Source organism: Zootoca vivipara, chromosome 4 (genome assembly GCF_965207765.1).
Source record: "Zootoca vivipara chromosome 4, rZooViv2.hap1.1, whole genome shotgun sequence".
NCBI classification, from domain to species: Eukaryota; Metazoa; Chordata; class Lepidosauria; order Squamata; family Lacertidae; genus Zootoca; species Zootoca vivipara.
In genome coordinates this window covers 102694481-102710893 of record NC_142587.1, presented here as the reverse complement: position 1 = coordinate 102710893, position 16413 = coordinate 102694481, and the positions used below count along the sequence as shown (strand labels likewise).

The following is a 16413-nucleotide window of genomic DNA, read 5'->3' as shown; positions in this document are numbered from 1 at the left end:
TCTTCAACACTTTTTTCAACTCATTATAAATCTTTTCCCAGAATTCCTTAACTAATGGGCAGGTCCACCACATATGATAAAATGTCCCTTCCTCCTTCTTACATTTCCAGCATTTGCTGTCTTGGTTATCCCCACCACATTTTTAAAAGGGCATCAGATTTCAATGCGCCAAAGACCTGGTTAAAAAGATCCGTATTTGCGTGACGTCTAAACCTATACTAAAGGGTTTTTCCGAACTACGTATGAATTCTCTGATGCCTAGTGAGATGGGAGCTCTGACTGAAGCTCTTTCCACATTCCACACACTGATAGGGTTTTTCCCCTGTATGAATTCTTTGATGGGAAGTGAGAAGGGAGCTCGTATTGAAGCTCTTTCCACAGTCCGCACACTGATAGGGTTTCTCGCCAGTATGAATTCTTTCATGGGATGTGAGATGGCCACTCTGACTAAATCTCCTTCCACATTCCCTGCACTGATATGGTTTCTCCCCTGTATGAATTCTCTGATGGGAAGTGAGAGAGGAGCTGTTACTGAAGCTCTTTCCACATTCCACACACTGATAGGGTTTCTCCCCTGTGTGAATTTTTTGATGGGAAGTGAGATGGGAGCTCGTACTAAAGCTCTTCCCACATTCCATGCACTGATAGGGTTTCTCCCCTGTATGAATTCTATTATGCTTAGTGAGATGGGAGCTTGTACTGAAGCTCTTTCCACATTCCACACACTGATAAGGTTTCTCTCCTGTATGAATTCTCTGATGCTTAGTAAGATCGGAGCTCGTATTGAAGTTCTTTCCACATTCCACACATTGATACGGTTTCTCTCCTGTATGAATTCTTTGATGGGAAGTGAGATGGGAGCTGTGACTGAAGCTCTTTCCACATTCCACACACTGATAGGGTTTCTCCCCTGTATGAATTCTCTGATGGGAATTGAGATCGCAGCTCTTCCTGAAGCTCTTTCCACATTCCACACACTGATAGGGTTTCTTTCCAATGAGAATTCTTTGTTGGGAAGTGGAATGTGAGCTCTGACTGCAGCTTTCTCCACACTGCAAATTTTTACGTGGCTTCTCCTCTCTGGGGATTTTGCCATGGTCACCCTTGTTCTCGATTTCCATTTCATCAAAATCTGCAACGGAGACAAAGAGGGATTTGAGCCTCAGGGACAAATGCAGAAGAACTGAAGGGAGTTGGGTGTGTGTTCATTACCTTTTTTGTTTGTCATTAACCAACATATTTATTATTACATTCTTATGGGTTGTTGAATGTTGCTTAGTTTGATATACGGTAGTGGTCTAAATTGTGCAAGGCTTTTGGGGAAAAAGTATATTTCAGAGGTTTGATGGCTCATAGCACCACTTCTTTTGGAGTAAAGGTAAAGGGACCCCTGACCATTAGGTCCAGTCGTGACCGACTCTGGGGTTGCGCGCTCATCTCGCATTATTGGCCGAGGGAGCCGGCGTATAGCTTCCAGGTCATGTGGCCAGCATGACAAAGCCGCTTCTGGCAAACCAGAGCAGCATATGGAAACGCCGTTTACCTTCCCGCTGTAGCGGTTCCTATTTATCTACTTGCACTTTGACGTGCTTTCGAACTGCTAGGTTGGCAGGAGCTGGGACCAAGCAACGGGAGCTCACCCCGTCACAGGGATTCGAACCGCCAACCTTCTGATCAGCAAGCCCTAGGCTCAGTGGTTTAACCACAGCGCCACCTGGGTCCCTTTCTTTTGGAGTAATATCGTATTATTATGTATCAATGGAAAGATAATTTAATCAAGAATGTAATTACCTGTATTCTATCAAAAGCTGTAGCCAAATAACTAGAAAAAGGAAGCACAACTTGCTTAGGTTGACTTTTGTCAGATTGTTATGTGATTGCTATCAAGTTGGTTGGTTGGTTTTTTTTGTCTTCTTTTGTTTCATGAGTTTGAAAAAAATAAAAAAATGACAGAAAAAGATGTGAGGAGAAGAATCGAAGAAGATTTACACCCTACTTGCATTACACCTACCGTGAAACACCCAGATAGTGTGATGATCTGGGGTTGTATGACAGCAAAAGGTGTGGGTAGCAAAGTTGGCACCTGGGTTTATTGCAGGCTCTGGTACCAGTGTCCATGTTAAGTCTGGTGGTGGCATTATTGTGGGTGAGGAGTTGTTTAAGATTGGGTGGCTGTCTGTAGGCAATGAAAGGTCTTTATGCTGCCACATACACCCGGACAACACCATCACTGGCCCCAACAACATCCAACATACCATTTCAGGACTATTTAATTGCTCATCTTCTAACATTGTGTATGCCATCAAATGCCAACAGTGCCCTTCAGCTCTCTATATTGGACAAACAGGCCAAACCCTACGCCAAAGGATAAATGGACATCAATCTGACATCAGGAATCACAAGACAGAGAAACCAGGAGGAGAACACTTTGATCTCCCAGGACATTCTATACAAGATCTCAAAGCAGCTGTTTTATTACAGAAAAATTTCAGGAACAGACTGGAAAGAGAAGTTGCTGAATTGCAACTCATTACCAAGCTTAAAACCATGGAGAGACCTGGTCTGAATAAGGACACTGGATTCTTATCTCATTATACATGATCAAGCTTTCTTTAGCGCCTCAGCTTTGTCCTGCAAGACCAATTGCAGTCATTAACAGTCATCAACAGGTTTACCACTCCTATCAGCCAATCACCCATTCCCACCCCCCTTCTGAGTAATACCCCTTCCCACCCTCTGACTATACATAGGGTCTGGTAACTTCTGTTTCAGTGTATCTGAAGAAATGTGCATGCACACGAAAGCTCATACCTATGACAAACTTAGTTGGTCTCTAAGGTGCTACTGGAAGGAATTTTTTATTTTGTTTTGACTGCGTCAGACCAACATGGCTACCTACCTGTAACGAGAAATAAACTCTTTCTCTAGACTCAACCCTCGGTGTCGTTTTAGACTTTTTTTCTCCCTGCCCGGGCGCAAAGCAAAGAACCCAGCTGAAGCCAATAAGGCAACAATAATATAACTCAAGAGTCGTTAGATATGCAAGCAGAAACGGTGCTGCTTTTTATTTTTATTTTTCGCTCCTCCTCCTGGTCTATTTGTGTGGCAACCCTCCGTTTAATGCTCTTCCCACTAAGAAAGGAGCAGAGTCTCCATTTAAATGCCACCCACACGCCCTACAAAATCTGCAAATGCCGACGCCACCCTGCCTTCTTTTCCCACACATCTGTCACTCCGCACATGGCTGCAGCTCCGTTGAGAACCGGAGATGTCGCGAGCAGCCTCACTTGCTCAGGACTGCCTGTGACCTCACCATCTGTCTCAACCAATAGCAGGTGGGGCCGTTGCATTTGAATGGAGAGATTAGGAGGCGCCACAGGAGGACGGGCTGTTGGTCGATCTCCTGAGGACAGGCGAGTCCCTGGACAGGGATCCTTCCTCCCCACCCTCCGCTCAGCTGTCTATTCCGCTATTCCATCACTGCAGCATCAAGGACCCCCTTCTCTGCTTCTGGGTGTTGCTGCCGCAGCCGGCACTAAGCAAGAGAAGGCCGTGCCAAGCAGGCAAAAGATGTCACTGTCGCTCCCTGGCTCCAACACATCTGCTTCTGCTGGGCTGAGCGAGGGAAGGCCGTGCCGACAAAACAGAAGTGCACCCCCGAATGGAGTACGTTCGCTTTCCAAAAAAATTACGCAAACCAGAACACTCATTCCAGTTTTGAAGTGTACGTAACCCCAAAAGATCGTTAACTAGGCTGTTCGGAACCCCAGGTACCACTGTAAAGCTCAATTAATAGAGGCAATAATTGCATCTTGGTATCACATTATTACAGCTGCAGAACTAAAAAGAAAAAAAATGGTTCACTCCATGAGAAGGCGTTGTAAGGCCGTAATTAAAGCTAAAGGTTACCAAACTAAGTATTAATTGACATGGTGAGAATTTCTGTATATCTCCTTTTTTCTATGTGTTTCACATTTTTTCTTCATGACCTCTGTTCTAATAAATACTCCTTCATTAAAGTTATTGCATTACATTCTTCATTAAATTTTCATTCCATTGCTATATAATTTCTTGATATTATTCCCCCCAACAAATGGTGCTATGAGCCATCATACCTCAGAAATACACTTTCCTGAAAAGGTTTCCACAATTTTGGCCACTACTGTATGTTGTTCATTTTAAAGTTAATGTACTTATCATACGGGAGCAGATTTTTATTATTAATGTTTCATGTTTATATATGGGCAGGGAATGAATAAAAATTATTACGATTACTATTCTTATCACTGCTACCACTACCTAAGATTCAATAAGCCTGGCTCTTCTCTGGGATGGATGTTGTTTGGCCCAGTCATGGCCTCCCCTCCATCTCCAAGGTCAGGCATCTATTTGGTCAACCCAAGATTGACAGCAGCAAAAACAAAAACAGAAAACCTGACAGAAGCTACTTCTCTTTCCTAACAACTCTGAGGCTGACATTTAAGATGCCTGGGCAGTTCAGAACAGCCCAACCGTGGTATGAAGAGGAAGTACTGGAGGAAGATGGTTCACAGAAAAGACTGTAATTTACTTTTTATTGTGGGGGTGTTAGGTTCCCAGGTGTTATAGGGGGCGCTGTTGAGCTCTGTGAAAATATATGAGGTTTGTCACATAGAGGTATTTTTTTGAATTTCCAGGCAGATAAGACAATCCCACAGGGAGCCTTACCAAGAGAGGCCACGATCCCACAATTCTCCTCCATGACGTCCTTATGCAGAGCTCTCTGGTCAGGATCCAGCAACGCCCACTCCTCGTCCGTGAAACAAACAGCGACATCTTCAAAGCACACTGGACCCTGAAAGAAAAAGGGAAATGTCCTCCTCTGAGACAGCAGAAATATGATCTGCTACACAATGCTCTGTTCTTTCCTTCCTCTTAATTGCTGTCTTGTTTCAATAGGATTGCTTTGCTGCACATTTTTATTATGAATGCCTATTTTGATGTTTTTTTAAAAAATAATTTTTTATTGATTTCTTAAAATAACACAGAGAAAAAAGAAAGGAAAACAAAAGAAAAAGAAAACAGAGACATATCATACATATCCATCCACCTTCCCTCCCCCCCAAAGGTCCCCTTCTGCCACAAGAGAGTCCCCTGGACGGTGAGAGTCGAAGGCGGTCCATTTTATAGATGGGTTTGTCCTCGCCTCCCCCCCTTGCCCCTAAAGCCTCCCCCTGCCACCAAGAGGCCCCAGTATAACAAGGCGGGATAGGGGTTGGCAACCCCCCATCTATTTATTTATAATCCCATTGAATAAAATTTTAAAAAATGAAAAAAGAAGAACAAACAAAAAGAAAAAAACAAAGAAAAAGAAAAACCTAGAAAAAGAATAAAAATTAAAATATCCATTTCCAAATTCTTAATTCATCAAACCTAATTCTGGTGGCTTCCTCAGATCCCTTCTTCCCAGTTTTCATGATTTCCTAGTAACAATTATAACGGATTTCTTACTCATAAATTCCATTCTTATTCTAAAGAAAATAACCCAACATTCCTCCTTCTTCATACCCCCTCCCCACAGGCCCCCTCCTGCCACTAGGTAGACCTATGAGAGGTGACAATCCAAAGGAGTTCTTTTTTACAGTTGAGTTTCCCTCCGCTCCGCTCACTCTCCCCTCCCCCAGAGCCCCCCCCCTGCCACCAGCGGCTCCAGGCTAATAGGGAGAGAAATAGGCAGATACCCACCCAACTGCCTATCTAAACACACTGTTTCAATTTACACTAATCAAAAAAAAATTCCCCCAGCCCTTTCCTACCTCCCCCCCAAGAAATATCAGATAATTATTCACATTTCTAACCTCTTCACCCCTGGATTCTTTCCCCTAATCGGATCAGCATTTCCATTATCAAGCCAAGATTTCACAACCATTTTTCGACTATCCTAAAAATAATTTTACCAATTTTTTCAACCCACGCCAGATCTATCCCATTTTACAATCCCAGTCTTTGTCTTCCCCTCCCTCTGCTTTCCCAACATCCCAATACCCTCTCCTTGCTCAGTTGCATTTTCCCAAGCCTCCCCATTCCCTTCAAAAGTCATTGCCCATAATTGGTGATGCTGTCCCACTGTCATTAATTTCTCCATTATTTTTTTAGAGTTCTTATCTTCATATTGGACCTTTTCTTCTTCCTTTACCTTAATTTGTCATGCATCGTTCACTATGATTAATTTCTCAATTATTTTTTTTAGAATTCTTCTCTTCATGTTGGACCTTTTCTTCTTCCTTTATCTTGATTTGTTGTGCATCCACCAAGTCTTGGTTTCTAAGATCCCTTTCATTTGCCAAAATATCATTTAAGTCCTGTCCATGTTCCACAAAGCTGGTTAACAGAGAGCTAAATTGTTGCTGTCCCTTTAAGAGATCTTGCAGTATTTCCAAATAACCCAACACAGTCTGTTGGAAGGCAGATGCTCCGGATGTTGACATTTTTTCACAGTCACAAGCAGAATGGAGATTAGAAGACAAAGACAATGGAATTTCCGTCTTCGCAAACAGTAGCATCCATCTTGGCAATCCCTTTTCATAGTCCAAACAATTCAATTTTTCAGATTTCCCACTAATATCACTCGCCAATTTTTCACCACATTTATTTTTTGACAGCTGTCAAACTTCTTTCACGTTATTTCTTTGCTGGGCCTCGTGGGGTGCCGGCCCCAGGGCTGATAAGAGGTTTCCCCCAGAAATTTATTTAGGGTTTCCAGACACAGTCAGTTACTTATCGGCTTTGGAGCATTTTACCACTTCTTAGCTCCACCGTAGGAAGAGATCGACTCCCGTTTTTTTGAACCTCTTCCTATGTTTCCGATTCTAAATCTTAATCCCAATTGGAGATTTCACTTACTTAGTCTGAATTTTTCTTTGGTAAGGAAAATCCGCCGCTTGCTGGTTGAAGACTCGGGGCTTCGCTTCTAGGAGGTGACGATGTTGCCCAAAATGGCTCCCGCGACTCCACTCCGCTGGCTCTCGGTCGCTCTACTGAGCTCCCGGGCAGCGGAGGAATCGCATCCGGAGCTCCGCCGGGCTGCTAAGCCACCGGAACGCTCTTTCCGGTGTTCTTATGGGGAGTCCGCGCGCCCCACGGACTTCCCCCCCCCTCCGCAATGGTTCTCTGCGTCCTCTTGCCAGCGCGGCAAACCGGAAGCCTCGCCTATTTTGATGTTTTAATTGAATTATTTTAATCAGCTTTAAATTATGGTTGTTTCTTTTGTGCAAATAGGTGGTACTCCTCCTTGTGGTTTTCAAGTCATTCTCCCTACGCAAGCATTCCAGTTTCCTTGATGTAAGGATCCACTTTCTCCTCTCCTCGTGAGCTGTTCTGGGGAGTTCCCTCCCAGTGCCCTAGAGCCAAATTCAAGGGGTTCATGGGGGCATGGAGAGGGGAAGGAATGGGGGGCAGGCCCCATTTTGCAGCAGACGGGGCTGGTTAGGTGAATCCTGGACACTATTTGTAATCGTCTGTCCACTGCTTAGCCTATTTTAGCATTCAATGATGAATATAGATAGTAAATAAGCCTAGTTTGAATGGCCACCTGCCTTGGATGATCTAGCTGAGATTCCCACAATGCAGGGGGTTCAACTTGATGACCCTTGGGGTCCCTTTCAAATCTAGGATTCCATGAAAACTGCAACTACAGATGAATCCTACTGGTGACATTCAGAAGGCTGGTGTCACAGAGTCATCTGGGCAGGAAATCCCACAGTTCACTGCTGGAGTTTACTCTTTCTTAGCAAGAAGACAATATTCACAGACTTGGCTGTGTTTAAGGCCTCATGACCCCTTCATGGATCAATGCCTTGTCGTGGCGAAGGGGCTTGAATAACTCAGAGAAGCTATGAGCTATGCCATGCAGGGCCACCCAAGATGGACAGGTCATAGTGGAGAGTTTTGACTAAACATGATCCACCTGGAGAAGGAACTGGCAAGCCACTCCAGTATCCCTGCCAAGAAAACTCCATGGACAAAGACAACAGGCATATAAAAGTTATGACGCTGGAAGATGAGCCCCTCAGGTCGTAAGGCGTCCAACATGCTACTGAGGAAGAGCGGAGGACAAGTACAAGTAGATTCAGAGCTGATGAAGCGGCTGGGCCAAAGCTGAAAGGACGCTCAGTTGCGGATATGCCTGCAAGCGAAAGGAAAGTCCGATGCTGTAAAGAAAAATATTGCATAGGAACCTGGAATGTAAGAACCATGAATGGAGGTAAGCTGGATGTGGTGAAAAATGAGATGACAAGAATAAATATCGACATCCTGGGCATCAGTGAACTAAAATGGAAGGGAATGGGCGAATTCAGTTCGGGTGACTATCATATCTACTACTGTGGGCAAGAATCCCGTAGTAGAAATGGAGTGGCCCTCATAGTCAACAAAAGAGTGGCAAAAGCTGTAATGGGATGCAATCTCAAAAATGACAGAATGATCTCGATACGAATCCAAGGCAGACCTTTTAACATCACAGTAATCCAAGTTTATGCACCAACTACCGGAGCTGAAGAAAGTGAAATTGACCAATTCTATGAAGACCTACAACACCTTCTAGAAATGACACCAAAGAAGGATGTTCTTCTCATTACAGGGGATTGGAATGCTAAAGTAGGGAATCAAGAGATAAAAGGAACAACTGGCAAGTTTGGCCTGGGAGTTCAAAATGAAGCAGGGCAAAGGCTAATAGAGTTCTGTCAAGAGAACAAGCTGGTCATCACAAACACTCTCTTCCAACAACACAAGAGACGACTCTACACATGGATATCACCAAATGGGCAGCATCGAAATCAGATTGATTATATTCTCTGCAGCCAAAGATGGAGAAGCTCTATACAGTCAGCAAAAACAAGACCTGGAGCTGACTGTAACTCAGATCATCAGCTTCTTATAGCAAAATTCCAGCTTAAACTGAAGAAAGTAGGAAAAACCACTGGGCCAGTAAGATACAATCTAAATCAAATCCCTTATGAATACACAGTGGAAGTGAGGAACAGGTTTAAGGATTTAGATTTGGTGGACAGAGTGCCTGAAGAACTATGGATGGAGGCTCGTAACATTATACAGGAGGCAGCAATGAAAACCATCCCAAGGAAAAGGAAATGCAAGAAAGCAAAATGGCTGTCCAACGAGGCCTTACAAATAGCGGAGGAGAGGAGGCAAGCAAAATGCAAGGGAGAAAGGGAAAGATACAGGAAACTGAATGCAGATTTCCAAAAAACAGCAAGGAGAGACAAGAGGGTCTTCTTAAATGAGCAATGCAAAGAAATAGAGGAAAACAATAGAATGGGGAAAACCAGAGATCTGTTCAAGAAAATTGGAGACATGAAAGGAACATTTCGTACAAAGATTACCATAATCAAGGACAAAAGTGGTAAGGACCTAACAGAAGCAGAAGACATCAAGAAGAGGTGGCAAGAATACACAGAGGAATTATACCAGAAAGATATGGAGGTCTCGTACACCCCAGGTAGTGTGGTTGCTGACCTTGAGCCAGACATCTTGGAGAGTGAAGTCAAATGGGCCTTAGAAAGCACTGCTAATAACAAGGCCAGTGGAAGTGATGATATTCCAGCTGAACTATTTAAAATTTTAAAAGATGATGCTGTTAAGGTGCTACACCCAATATGCCAGCAAGTTTGGAAAACTCAGCAATGGCCAGAGGATTGGAGAAGATCAGTCTACATCCCAATTCCAAAGAAGGGCAGTGCCAAAGAATGCTCCAACTACCGCACAATTGCGCTCATTTCACACGCTAGCAAGGTTATGCTTAAAATTCTACAAGGCAGGCTTAGGCAGTATGTGGACCGAGAACTCCCAGAAGTGCAAGCTGGATTTCGAAAGGGCAGAGGAACCAGAGACCAAATAGCAAACATGCGCTGGATTATGGAGAAAGCTAGAGAGTTCCAGAAAAACGTCTACTTCTGCTTCATTGACTAGGCAAAAGCCTTTGACTGTGTCGACCACAGCAAACTATGGCAAGTTCTTAAAGAAATGGGAGTGCCTGATCACCTCATCTGTCTCCTGAGAAATCTCTATGTGGGACAAGAAGCTACAGTTAGAACTGGATATGGAACAACTGAGTGGTTCAAAATTGGGAAAGGAGTACGACAAGGTTGTATATTGTCTCCCTGCTTATTTAACTTATATGCAGAATTCATCATGCGAAAGGCTGGACTAGATGAATCCCAAGCCGGAATTAAGATTGCCGGAAGAAATATCAACAACCTCAGGTATGCAGATGACACAACCTTGATGGCAGAAAGCGAGGAGGAATTAAAGAACCTTTTAATGAGGGTGAAAGAGGAGAGCGCAAAATATGGTCTGAAGCTCAACATCAAAAAAACCAAGATCATGGCCACTGGTCCCATCACCTCCTGGCAAATAGAAGGGGAAGAAATGGAGGCAGTGAGAGATATTACTTTCTTGGGCTCCTTGATCACTGCAGATGGTGACAATAGTCACGAAATTAAAAGACGCCTGCTTCTTGGGAGAAAAGCAATGACAAACCTAGACAGCATCTTAAAAAGCAGAGACATCACCTTGCCGACAAAGGTCCGTATAGTTAAAGCTATGGTTATCCCAGTAGTGATGTATGGAAGTGAGAGCTGGACTATAAAGAAGGCTGATCGCCGAAGAATTGATGCTTTTGAATTATGGTGCTGGAGGAGACTCTTGAGAGTCCCATGGACTGCAAGAAGATCAAACCTATCCATTCTTAAGGAAATCAGCCCTGAGTGCTCCCTGGAAGGACAGATCCTGAAGCTGAGGCTCCAATACTTTGGCCACCTCATGAGAAGAGAAGAATCCTTGGAAAAGACCTTGATGTTGGGAAAGATTGAGGGCACTAGGAGAAGGTGACGTCAGAGGACAAGATGGTTGGACAGTGTTCTCGAAGCTACGAACATGAGTTTGACCAAACTGCGGGAGGCAGTGCAAGACAGGAGTGCCTGGCGTGCTCTGGTCCATGGGGTCATGAAGAGTCGGACACGACTAAACGACTAAACAACAACAACAACAACAACATGGCCTCATGAGAACAGCATCTCATTCCCTGAGGGTCTGTCAGTTTGCATTGTCAATCAATTAATGGACTATGGTAGTTGTCTAGGTGGAAGTTTCTTTAGTGTGGAGGGATATGAAAAGTGAGATTATATAGTGCAAAGTTTGTTGAGAGTGAAGGTCTCTGGCTCCCCACAGCTTTCCAAGTCCCCTCCTCTCTGGGGTTTCTGGCAAGGGATCGAATAGTGCAGCCTGCCTTTGCTCCTCCATTGTCAGGCGTCTCCTGGCTCTGAGAGACAAGCAGGGAGGGTGGCTTCTGGCAGAAGAAGAAGGAGCCTCTGATTCTGGGCTGCATTCTGCCACACAGTCTCCCAGCTCACTAAGCCCTGTTACCCCTTCAGCTTCTGACACCTCCTCTTCCCAGGCTTCTCCCTCTTCTCGCTCATCCTTCTTCCACCTCCACTCCTTGGGCTCTGAGCCATCTTCCCTTCCCGGTTCCCCGGCTGCTTCCACCCACCATTCCTCTGTGCCCAACCAGTCCATGACATTCCTCCATCCCTCGGCCTCTGTCCCCACAAGGCAGCTTCCCCTGACCTGATCTGGTTCCACAGCCACTGATTCCCTTCTGCTCCCATGAAAAGGTGAATAAGGAGGTCTTGCCAGCATCATTCTGTCACCTGCAAGAGAAATAAAAGGTAAGCAGGATGCCAGGAGTGCCTGCTTCTCTCACAGGTGAATCAGGGCATCTCTAACCACAGATGGGCCTTTGAGAAAGCCTGACCTGCTGAGTGCAGTTGGAGGTTTGTGCCCATTTCATGTTTGTTATGCAGAAATACATCTCCCCTCCTCTGGACCCTTGTTCCCAACAGTCCCCCCCCCAAAACAATATGAAAAGAACCCTCAGATGAGTTGGAAAAGCAACAGAATGAGACCAAACGGAGAAAAACCACCTTCCTCCTTACCCAGCTGCCTCTGTCTTGTGTCCAACGGAGGCCTCTCTGCCTCACAGGAATCCAGGTCCATTTCTGCAAAATGATCATTTTCCTGAAAGAGCAGCAAGGATTAAAAAGAGAGAATGAATGGCGAGAAATATTAGAAAGAGAATTACAAATACAAAAAGTTTAAGGGTGTTAGATCTCATTCCATGGATGACTTCCCAGAAAAAGGATGGGTCATAAGTAGAGCATTATGGGATGTTCTCTGTCCTTTTTGGAGCCCCTTGGGAGTATCCAGAGGAAAGTCTCTCTCACCTGCTTTCTCTCCTCTGCCTGACTCAGGAGGAAACCTTCGGCCAGGGCCACCGCCTGAGAACTGGTCTCCGCTCCGCATTCCCTCACCCAGCTCTCCATCTCCGGGGGAAGGACAGCCAGGAACTGCTCCAAGATCACCAGGTCCAGCATCTCAGCTTTCGTGTGCCTTTCTGGCTTCAGCCATTGACGACAGAGGTGGTAGAGTCGGCTGCAAACCTCTCGGGGTCCTTTGGCCTCCTGGCAGCAGAACTGCCTCAACTTCTGGCTCTGCCCCTCTGAGCGGAGGGTGTCCTCCTCACCCAGCATCTTCTGCACAGAGTTTTCCCAGAATCCCCCACTGCTCCCAGTTTGGATGCCATGGCCTCTTCCTGCTCCAGGGCCAGCTGAGTCTCGGTCATCCATCTGTGGTCTCAGGAAGCCTCTGCGAGACTGGAAGGAAGCCTTTTGTCTTCTGCCAATTTCTGCCTGTGCTGATGAGAGGTGCTAGGAAACCCTATAAAGCAAATACATTGTTCTGTTACAGGATTTGTAGGTCAGGAGAAGAAAATGGTTCTCTGAAGAAGAATGGATGAGTCTTGCTAGGAACCAGGGCTAGACTGGACCACAGCCCAAACCATGAAATATCTTCTAGAAGAAGAAGAAGAAGAAGAAGAAGAAGAAGAAGAAGAAGAAGAAGAAGAAGAAGAAGAAGAAGAAGAAGAAGAAGAAGAAGAAGAAGAAAGCTGCCTCTAGCCCTCCTAGAAGGACCATTGCAACTGAAGGGATTTCTGTGAGGTGAATCAGCCTGGTTTCTCCCGCATTCCTGTCAATGCATGAAGTCAGAACTGACTGACAAGGGAGTCATTTGTATCTTGTGAAAAATGGATGCTTGGCTCTAGTGGGGGTCCTCACCCAGGGGTCCTCAGGAGTTGTTCTCATCCCACCCCCACTTCAGGGCACATTTCTCCCCCGTTTCTGTCTCCATTTTTGCACTTGGTCTCTCCTCCACTCTGAAGACAGACTCCTGGGGTAGGGTCCCTTTTTCTTTGCTCTGAGGGCCAGGTATGTATCTGGCTAACCCTCTGAGGGCCAAGTGGGCAGAGCCAAACCCTTGAAATATAGGCAGGCAATTTATTGTTATTATTCTATTAGACTCTAGTGGGGGTCCTCACTTGGGGGTCCTCAGGAGGTGCTCCCCACCCCCACCCCCACCCTCCTGCTTTTGTCTCCTTTTCTTGCACTTGGACTCTCTGCTGCTCTCAAGACAGACTCCTGGGGTGGGGTCCCTGTTTCTTAGGTCTGAGGGCCATTATGCATCTAGTCAACCCCCTGAGGGCCAAGTGCATGGGGCCAAAGACATCTCTCTTGAAATTTAGGCGGGTAACCATAGAATCATAGAGTTGGAAGAGACCATTATTATTCTATTAGATAGCCCAACACACACACAGCCGCCATTGATGCCAAGGTTCCTGGAGGCTCAGTGAGTAGCAGCGCCCGTTTCCTGCTCTGCTGGTTTTCCAGCAAGAATCCCTTTGGGACAGAGAGGATGTGGTCCTGGGATGCCATGCTCTGGGTGCGAGGGGATTGCTGCAGTGGCCTCCGTGTGGAGCTGCCCTTGGAGACGACTGGGAAACTGGTCTGCAATGCAGCAGCCAGACTATGGGCTGGGATCCCTCTCCTTATTCCTGGCCTTTCTCTTTCCCACCTTTCCTCCCTCCCTCCTCCTAGTGGGTCTTTTAATGGGGGGGGGTTCCTAGTCCCCCTCCTCGTCCAGTTTTGGAAAACCATTTGCACATGTTCCCTCTGTTGTGCAATGACGCTGAGCGACGTCACACAGAGTTAAAGTCCCAGGGACTCCTTTGTTTGAAGAAGGGAGATTTCGGGGGAGTTTGGGATCCTCTGATCTCCAGGAAGGAGAGCCTTGCAGACCTCGCCCCCCCCCCGGCAGGACCCTCTCCTCCCTGACTTGGCTTTGTCTCCCCCCCCCCCAGACACCCCCTGCTGCAGCCCCCCTGGGACCCCTCCCGTCTCCCCACTGCAACCTCTGGGGAGAGAGGGGGGGGGGAGACTCACCCGACCATCCCAGGAGTGAAGGGACAGCGATGCAGCCCTTGCAGGAGAGACACCAAAGCAGGAAAGGAGGACTGGGGAGGGAGGGGCTTTGGCTTTGGAGGACCTGGGAATCCCCCTTGCTTCCTGTCCTCTCTAGGAAGGCAGCTCGCTTCCCTTTAACCCTTGCAAAGCCGAGTCCACCCAGCTCAGCCCTCTCTCGCTTGGCTGAAGCTCAGATTTTTATTATTTTTTATGGATTTAATGCCCATATATCCTTTTGAGGGTGAGGCTCTTGGTTGGACTCTGAACATCTCTCTCCTTTGGCCAGAAACTGGAGGAACAGCTTGCAGGGGAAAGGGCTTTGCAGGAGGCAAGGAACCCCCTCCTCGAATTCAGGAGTGGAGAGATAGGAGGGGATCATCCCGGGGTCATCTAGAGGAGGAGGAGGAGGCCAGAGGGAAGCTTTGTATAACCTTCTGAGGGTGAGAGCGATTCAATAGTGGAGTGCCCTCCCCTGGGGGGGGGGTGGCGGCATCTCCTTCGCCTGAGGTTTTTAAGCAGGGGTTGGAAGGCCGTCTGTTGGGGAGTCTGCAGCTGCAATTTCTGCATGGCAGGGGGTTGGACTAGATGGTCCCTGGAGGCCCCTTCCAACTGTACAATTCTGTGGTTCTGCCTACACACAAACACACACAGTCTAGGGAAAAGGCAGGATAGAAGTAAGTTAAGCAGAAGCTCTCCAGGGTTGCCTCCGATGGGCTGACCCAAGCGGTTCTCCTGCAGCTGATCCTGATGGAGTTTGTTTTATTCTTTCGGCTGCCCTCTGCATCTTCTGGAGCTTTCCATTGATTTGTTTTCTTTTGCATTTCTTGTCCTTTTGCCAGTCCTGGAGCAAATTGCTGAGGCCATCAAGGTAGCAGCAAAACAATATTGTTCTCATGCAAAGCCCTGTTCCCCTCCAGGATTCAATCCCGCTCCAAAATCTCAGCCCCCCCATCCCTCCCCCTTGCCCTAAATTTGCTGGCCACAATGACATGTGTTGAAACGGTTCCTCCTTTTAGCTACTCCGCACAGGAGCCAAGTTTAATTAGTAAACCAGGCCTGAGAGGTCAGCCCTGGGCAGAATGTTGATGGGCCCATCAATCAGACTCTATGTGACGTCTCTTGACTTGCTGGCTCTCTCTTGGGTTCTGTCTTGGGCCCAGTCTTATTCAACATCTTTATCAATGACTTGGATGATGGGCTTGAGGGCATCCTGAGCAAGTTTGCAGACGACACCAAATTGGGAGGGGTGGCTAATACCCGAGAGGACTGGATCACACTTCAAAATGACCTTAACAGATTAGACAACTGGGCCAAAGCAAAGAAGATGAATTTTAACAAGGAGAAATGTAAAGTACTACACTTGGGCAAAAAAAAATGAAAGGCACAAATACAGGATGGGAGACACCTGGCTTGAGAGCAGTACATGTGAAAAGGATCTAGGAGTCTTGGTAGACCACAAACTTGACATGAGTCAACAGTGTGATGCAGCAGCTCAAAAAGCCAATGCAATTCTGGGCTGCATCAATAGGAGTATAGCATCTAGATCAAGGGAAGTAATAGTACCACTGTATTCTGCTCTGGTCAGACCTCACCTGGAGTACTGTGTCCAGTTCTGGGCACCACAGTTCAAGAAGGATACAGACAAGCTGGAACGTGTCCAGAGGAGGGCAACCAAAATGGTCAAAGGCCTGGAAACAATGCCTTATGAGGAATGGCTTAGGGAGCTGGGTATGTTTAGCCTGGAGAAGAGAAGGTTAAGGGGTGATAGGATTTGTTGTTGTTGTTTAGTCGTTTAGTCGTGTCCGACTCTTCGTGACCCCATGGACCATAGCACGCCAGGCACTCCTGTCTTGCACTGCCTCCCGCAGTTTGGTCAAACTCATGTTCGTAGCTTCGAGAACACTGTCCAACCATCTCATCCTCTGTCGTCCCCTTCTCCTAGTGGCCTCAATCTTTCCCAACATCAGGGTCTTTTCCAAGGATTCTTCTCTTCTCATGAGGTGGCCAAAGTATTGGAGCCTCAGCTTCACGATCTGTCCTTCCAGGGAGCACTCAGGGCTGATTT

The 16413-nt window shown here is 46.4% G+C and overlaps 3 protein-coding genes across 3 annotated transcripts in view; all 3 read right to left on the bottom strand.

Moving 5' to 3' along the window:
• Window positions 1–16413, bottom strand: part of LOC148686099 (uncharacterized) — a 580325-nt gene that overhangs the window by 14108 nt on the left and 549804 nt on the right. Inside the window, exons 8-9 of the mRNA XM_088668900.1 lie at window positions 3205–3209; window positions 241–947 (exon numbers count right to left, since the gene is read on the bottom strand). Coding sequence (XP_088525026.1) covers window positions 241–947; window positions 3205–3209 — 712 coding nt within the window. The remainder of the gene's footprint in view (window positions 1–240; window positions 948–3204; window positions 3210–16413) is intronic.
• The window catches only part of LOC118078417 (uncharacterized), a 295133-nt gene that overhangs the window by 84624 nt on the left and 194096 nt on the right, over window positions 1–16413 (bottom strand). The window lies entirely within an intron of this gene.
• On the bottom strand, window positions 5788–14742 carry LOC132592072 (zinc finger and SCAN domain-containing protein 12-like). The gene is made up of 5 exons (XM_060274159.2): window positions 14328–14742; window positions 12276–12768; window positions 11988–12069; window positions 11620–11702; window positions 5788–8164 (listed from the first exon to the last, which is right to left on the bottom strand). The coding sequence occupies exons 2-5, from the start codon at window positions 12675–12677 to the stop codon at window positions 8108–8110; spliced, it is 624 nt and encodes a 207-aa protein (XP_060130142.1). The 5' UTR covers window positions 12678–12768; window positions 14328–14742; the 3' UTR covers window positions 5788–8107.